The sequence below is a fragment of the Aethalodelphis obliquidens genome, unplaced genomic scaffold (assembly GCF_003676395.1).
Source record: "Aethalodelphis obliquidens isolate GAN/ISIS:26980383/991018 unplaced genomic scaffold, ASM367639v1 scaffold31, whole genome shotgun sequence".
Lineage (NCBI taxonomy): Eukaryota > Metazoa > Chordata > Mammalia > Artiodactyla > Delphinidae > Aethalodelphis > Aethalodelphis obliquidens.
The window spans coordinates 8,448,795-8,455,623 of NW_020837975.1; the positions used below are offsets into that span (position 1 = coordinate 8,448,795).

The window sequence follows — 6,829 nt, forward strand, 5'->3', positions numbered from 1 at the left end:
CCGTAGTGGGAACATCCTTCCCCAACTCTAGGTGTGACCCTCATGGGCAAGTAAAAGCCCTGGGAGGGGTCACACATTCATGCATACCCAGGGATGATACTCAAAATATTTAACAATACGTAGAGACCAAAATTCATCCGTCAGAGTAGATGTTGGCTTTTATATTGGAGGGGGCTCCTGAGGGCCTCTGATGCAGATATTTAGTTGTTGGATTGTGAGTGGGTTCAGGGAGTTTCAGATGCTGGGGCCCAGTAGCTGTTTACTAACTTGTAAAGAAGTATTTCAATATTTTGCACCTGGTATGGCCATATTGCACATACCAGTTAAATATTAGTTCAACTTATACCATCATATAGAGAGGCTCTTAGAGCAGGTTAGGTTGTGGTGTGGGGGAACAGAAAAGAAAGAAAGACCCTAAGGATGGTCTGGGCTCATGGCTTTGATCCCAGCTGGCCAAGTCTACAGTAGGCCCACCCCAAGCAGAAAAGCCCAGAACTGCAAAAGACAGCTGGGGGAAGTGATTCTCAGAGATCCAGGTGCCTTACCTGAGTTGCTTTCCATCCTCTCCGCTTCTTTGGGGACAGAATTGTCTCCCTGTTACCAGCCCTTGGATCTGAGCCTGTAGCTCAGGAGGGCCTGTCATCCACACAATCAAGAAGGTTGGGAATTATCTCCAGGGGAAAAGGGGCCAATTTGCAGGGAATGGCCCATTTTATTTTAGGTTGGGGGAGAGCGGGGATGTGGCGGAGAGGTCAGGTTTATCATTAGAGGGCTTCGTGTCCATTGTGACCCTTCCCAGCTTCCCATGTGGCAGTCAGCATGCCACTCGTATCCATCCCCACTCCTGGGCTAAGGCAGTGCAGAGTCATGCCCAGTGGACCGGCTGCAGCAGCTTCTAGAGGTTTCAAAAAATTTCTAGGCTTCATCTCCCAGAAATTCAGATTAGGGAAATCTGAGCTCTGTTTTGAGTGTCTTTTTTTTTTTTTTGTGGTACGCGGGCCTCTCACTGCTGTGGCCTCTCCTGTTGCGGAGCACAGGCTCTGGACGCGCAGGCTCAGCGGCCATGGCTCACGGGCCCAGCCGCTCCGCGGCATGTGGGATCTTCCCAGACCAGGGCACGAACCCCTGCATCAACAGGCGGACTCTCAACCACTGCGCCACCAGGGAAGCCCCGAAACTGTCATTTTTTAAGGTGGAGGTTGAATAGACAAGTTCAGGAACCACTGATTTAACTTCCTTGCTTTCATTTTTTCATATCTGTAAGCTGCTTCTTTCTACTTGTCCTTCTTGCTTCACTTGTGATATGAAACAAAATACATTGACAGATGGGAAAACACCTGGGTCTAAAGAGAGTTGTAGACCCCTAATCTGTGAGGCTGAGATTTACTTAATTATTGATTAAGCAGGGGGCTTTGGGCTTTCTGGGTGTAGGGCAGTGGTTTATAACCCTGACTTCATCAAACTCACCTGGTAAGCTTTAAAAAAAAAAATCCATCGTTAGCTATTTGGTTTCATTTTGTCTGGGGTGGGACCTCAGCATTGGAATTTTTAAGAAACTGAGTAACTAATACATAGCGAGGGTTTAGAACTACTAGTGTAGACACAACGTAGTCCTACCTTCTCTTCACCTTAGACCTGAGACACGTCTCAAACCTTCTAATAGCCTATGCTCTTGGTTCTTAGTTATCAGTGTCATTATCTGGCTTGTAGGGGCAGACTTTTTCTAAAATGTTCAAGCAGGTTCTCTTTTTCTCTAACAGATGACTCCAAAATGCCTCCCCCACCAACCCTGGAGCCTACTGGGCCTGCGCCTTCCTTGTCTGAGCAAGAATCCCCTCCGGATCCCCCCACTCTGAAACCCATCAATGATAGCAAACCTCCAAGCCGATTCCCAAAGCCAAGAAAAGTGGAAGAAGATGAGCTTTTGGAAAAATCACCTCTGCAGCTAGGGAGTGAGCCCTTGCAACGCCTGCTCAGTGACAATGGCATTAATAGAGTGTCCCTCATGACCCCCGATACATCCCCCGCAGGTGCCCCACTCAGTGGCGTGGGCCGTCGCACATCAGTCCTCTTCAAGAAGGCCAAGAACGGGGTTAAACTACAGAGGAGCCCAGACAGGGCCCTGGAGAACGGCGAGGACCATGGCGCAGTGGGCTCTCCTGCATCTCCCACCAGCATCGAGGATGAACAGCACTCCCGGAAGCGGCCGAGGAGCAGGAGCTGTAGTGAGAGCGAAGGGGAGAGGTCCCCCCAGCAGGGGGAAGAGACAGGTGACCTCGCCTGTGACTTCTCTCGCTACTTCTCATCTGCTTTCCTGCTTTGCCTTGCCAGCCGGCACCTTCCCCAGTCAGCTGCCTCCCCTGTGGATGGCCCCTGTGGATGCCAGTAGTAGCACTGAGGGCTCCGTAGTGCACAGTTGGGCCTGGTACATGAGTAGTGGCCTGGGGAAATAGGCTTTGAGCAAGTGTTTTGAGAGGGCCAGCTTGTGTCTGGGGCTCTCTTTGGCCCTGAGCAGCGTATAAAGCTATATATGATAAAATGGTTCCTACTTTCATTTTCGTTCATTTATTCATCAGATATTTATATCAGGCATTATTGTAGGCACTAAAGTGTAGGAGGAAAAATCAATAAATAAAACAGACAAGTCTCCTCTCTTGTAGGGGAGGTAGACTAAAAGCAAATAAATAAATTGTATCGCATATTAGAAGCTGTGGAGAAAAGTCCCGCAGGGAAGGGGGGGAGAGGGGATGCTGAGGTGATATTAAAGAGGGTGGCTAGGGGAGGCTTTCTGAGTAAAGATCTGAAGGAGCTGAGGGTGTGAGCTCTTTGGGTATCGGGGAAAAGATTTTCCAAAAAGATGGACTAGCAAGTGCACAGGCCATGGGGGTGGAAACATGCTTGCATGTCTGAGGAACAGTGAGGGGACCTATGTGGCCACAGCAGAGTGAGCCAAGGGATCATAGGAGATGCGGTCTCAGAGGTAGTAATAGGGGCTTGTCACTAAAGAGTCCTTACTGCATGTCCAACACAAGCTGGTCACTGGGGAGCAGTAAATCAGACCCAGGTCCAAATTACCATCCAGTGGGGAGACTAGATGGTGTCCTGAGGTGTAGAGATACCCCAGTGCTGGACAGTCTGTGGTTATGTGTCAGGTGACAGCACTGCTAGAGGTTCAGGGAATAGGAACTGGGGGAGTTGGGAAGGCTTCATGAGTAGACAGTGCCTAAGCTGGCCTAGGGGATGAGGACAGACTAGAAAGGAACAAAGGGCTCAGGCCCAGGTGTGTAGAAACAAGGTCAGAGTCCCTGTGAGGGACAGTTTGGAGAGGGGCTTCCCTCTCCAAAGCGAAGAGGGGCATCAGGAGCCAATGCTGTGGGCAAGGTGGACCTGGACATGCAGGGCCCCCATCACCAGACAGTTGTTTAGTCTTGGTGGGATATGGAAGGCCAGCTCACTTGGCAGGGAGGGGCCTGCTCTTGGCTCTTGCTCCTCATGTCCTGTTACATGGTGGCTTTGGGCTGTGTGGTCAGCACATGCTTTTCTCTGCTTTTCTGTCTTCCTACCTAATACTTTGTTTCCAGCAGTACCTTCCTTTCCTGTCTGGTCCAAGCTTCCCTGTATTAGGGCAGTAGGGTGTTTATATAGAGTCAAGAGCTTGAGGCAGACTTGAATTCAAATCCCATCTTCTTACTAGCTGTGTATCCTGGGGCGTATGAATTAACCTCTGTGAGCCTATTCCTTATTTCTACTATGGGGCTAGTGACACCTTCCTTGTGTGGCTCTAAGGATTGGAAGTAGCCTATATAAAGCACTTGGTATATAGCAGTAGTTGGTAGCAGTTATTGTTGTCATCCTGTCAGTTATATCAGGCACAGCCAAACAGCACTGAGCACTAAAAATGAAAAATCCTGCTGTTGGGAAATAGGTCTAGACATCAGGCTCATCCAACCTGAGGGGGCCCACCGCTTGGGGGCTAGAATCTGTTTCTCCTCCACCATCCCAGCTACCTGGTACCCAGGAATATTTTTGCACAACTTTAGTGGGTTCTCTTAAAAGCAGGTGTTGATCCTTTATAGATGAGGCACAGTAGGCTTTGGTGATTTAAATTGAGGTCATGATGTTAGAGGCAGAGCCAGGTTAGGGTCCAGATATGTTGGCTCAGACACCTGCTCTTACAGGTGTGACTTGCCTCACAGTTTTCTGGCTAAGGTATATGTGACTTAGAGCTCTTGGCTCAGCTGTCAGACTTGTGGGATTCTGGATGGTGGTTGGGAATTGGGTAGATAGAGAGGAGAGTTGAAGCTTTGATGGCAGGTGAGAGTCTTGTCCCTGGGATGACCAGACAGTCTTCATTTGCCTCTGAAGGGCTCCCTGCTGTAAACAGACCTTCTCTCATTCATACTTAATAGCATCCTCCATAAGTAAGAAGGTATTACCTTCACTTCACGAAAGTAGAAGCCAAGGCTTAAAGAGGAAAAGGGACCCATATTTCAGAGCCCAGTCTAGAACCCAGGGAATCTGACTCCCCATCATCCCAGGAAGGTCTGGTCTGCCTTAGATCTGCTGAAAAGTTCCCCCCATCCTCAACTTTAACTAGCTCTGCTAGATATCTCAGGGTGTGGTTGACACAGTCCTTATCCGGCTCCAGCCTCCCCTGACACCATCCCAAAAGAATGAAGCTAGCTATTGCCAGCTGTGTGATGGATAGGGTGTGTGAGTGTTTATCTGAAGAGGCAAGGTGGGTGGGCTTCCCAAGAGGCAGAGGAGACTCCCTGATAATTGAGGCTTGAAATTAGAAGCAGATCCAGGGACTTGTGAACAAGCCGGAGTGAGGAAGTCTTGGTATTTCCCATTGTAGTCAAATGACAGTAACTGGAATGAGCTATAGGCTATTTTCCTTCAAGTAAACCCAGAAGGATGGGACGGTAAATGCAGTGTCTGTTCACTGCCCTAGCCAACATTTCCCCCAAACCTTTATCAGGTTCTCTCCACCACCCAAGACCCATTTCCCAAGAGGAGGGACCAGCCATCCTCTCCATCCCTCCCTGCTGAGCCCTCCCAAGGTGGCTGCCTCACACTGCAGCATGTGTCGGGGAAGGGGGTTTCTACACTCAGGCTCACTTTGTGTGTTCTTGGCAGGTGTGACCAACGGCTTTGGAAAACACACTGAAAGCGGGTCTGACTCAGAATGTAGTTTGGGTCTCAGTGGTGGACTGGCATTTGAAGCTTGCAGGTAAGAACACTTGTCCCAAAGCCGTGTTTGCAGCTCTGCCACCTCTCCATTTATTTTCCTTTCAGCTGCAGATTGAACCTCCTCCTGCTTATCTCAGTTTTTTTCTTCCCGCACCCCTGTTATTTCCTGAAGCCTCTCATCTGTGACTCTGGTAGCTCCTAGGAAACGTTGTGACCCTTGACTGTCAGGCCTGATCTGACTAGGGGGGAGTAGTGCTGATGCTTTATAGGGTTTGTAGACCTGAATTTGGCTCCAGAGGGTGGGGACACCCTCTGTATTGCCCAGTGAAGTTAACATTTGAGCCAATCCCCACCCACCCCCTGGCCCATTTAGATAACCCAGTTATAGACATGGTTTCACCCTTTGCCTTTCAGGGCATCATAGCAGTGGTGTAGGAATAAGAAATGGACAGATAGGAAATTTGGAATTGCCTTTTAGTCTGACAAAGGCCCCAGCTCTTCTACCATCTTTGAGCTGGGAAGGGATGGGTTTCTTTTCCCATTCTTTCACCTGAAGGGAGGATTTCCGAGGCCAGAACCTTCAACTTTCTTCCACGACTAAGAGTTTATTGAATCTCTCTGCTCTGTGTTGTATGCTCTGCAAGACACCAGGGAGTGTGGGTCTCTTGGAAATGGGAGACCTTCAGTGCCACAGAAGAAGAATGACTTGTCCTGAAGGCTGACCTCATGGTCCCTCCACATGGCTACTGGATGGATTCTGGGTTCAGAGCAGGGGAGGAGAGGTCCCAGGGCAGCACCAAAATACTATGTGTCTGTGTTTGAAGTGCTTCAAAGGCAGGCTGGGTGTAGGTTCTATTGGGTTCTCACTCTACACTGGTGCTGGGCTCTTGGAGGCCCCCAGATGCCCCCTTGGGCCTGGACTGCTCCCGCGCTGTAGCAGGGCCCAGCTTTCAGTGGCTCCTTAGAGATATTCTTCCCCACCAAGCCTCAGAAATGTCCTAGCTGTCTCCCTCCATGTTACAGCTCTAGAGATATAGGAGGAGTGGATGGGAAAACACAGTTACCAGGCATAGAGAAGAGGCAGAGATTTCAAAATCATACAGGATGCTTCTAGCCCGGTCCCGGGTTGGAGTTCCTGACTCCCTTCAAAGATAAGGTGCCTGGAAACCCAGTTCACTGGGGTGGGGTAGGAGTGGGGTTATCAAACTGTCCCCTCTTAGTCCTTGACTAAAGGTAGAAGGTATGTTCGGCCCCTCCCTCCACAAAGGGTGCTCTTCCCAGCTGTGAGCCGCAAGGAGCAAGCCAGGCCAGGCTCTGGTTAGCCTGCCCGTTCAGACTGCTTGCCTTTCTGCGGGACATGCCAAAGCCACCAGTTTCTCTGGGGCCCTGCTCAGTGTGGGAACAATGCCCTTGGAAGGCGTTTCCTCGTTAGCTCAGTGGTTCTCAGTAGAATTTTGCGGTTTACAACAGGAGTTTCAGGCCTTCAACTACAGGGATTTTTTTCTTTTTCTTTCTTTTCTTTTTTCCTACATTGTGGGGGTAAGTACATAAAGGAAGATCTTATTAATTAGACTAGAATCATATAATCGCAGAATAAAGAACCTTGAAAGAATTTCTGGTCACTAATCCCATCCCC

The 6,829-nt window shown here is 49.5% G+C and overlaps 1 protein-coding gene across 7 annotated transcripts in view; it reads left to right on the top strand.

The window, feature by feature from the left end:
- Nucleotides 1–6,829, top strand: part of BRPF3 (bromodomain and PHD finger containing 3) — a 36,286-nt gene that overhangs the window by 14,875 nt on the left and 14,582 nt on the right. For all 7 annotated transcript variants that reach the window (XR_003437112.1, XR_003437113.1, XM_027126731.1 and 4 more), the window contains exons 8-9: nucleotides 1,761–2,270; nucleotides 5,140–5,233. Coding sequence is in view for 5 of the 7 variants with exons in the window: in XM_027126731.1 (XP_026982532.1) it covers nucleotides 1,761–2,270; nucleotides 5,140–5,233 (604 nt within the window). In the remaining 2 variants the exon portion in view is untranslated. The remainder of the gene's footprint in view (nucleotides 1–1,760; nucleotides 2,271–5,139; nucleotides 5,234–6,829) is intronic.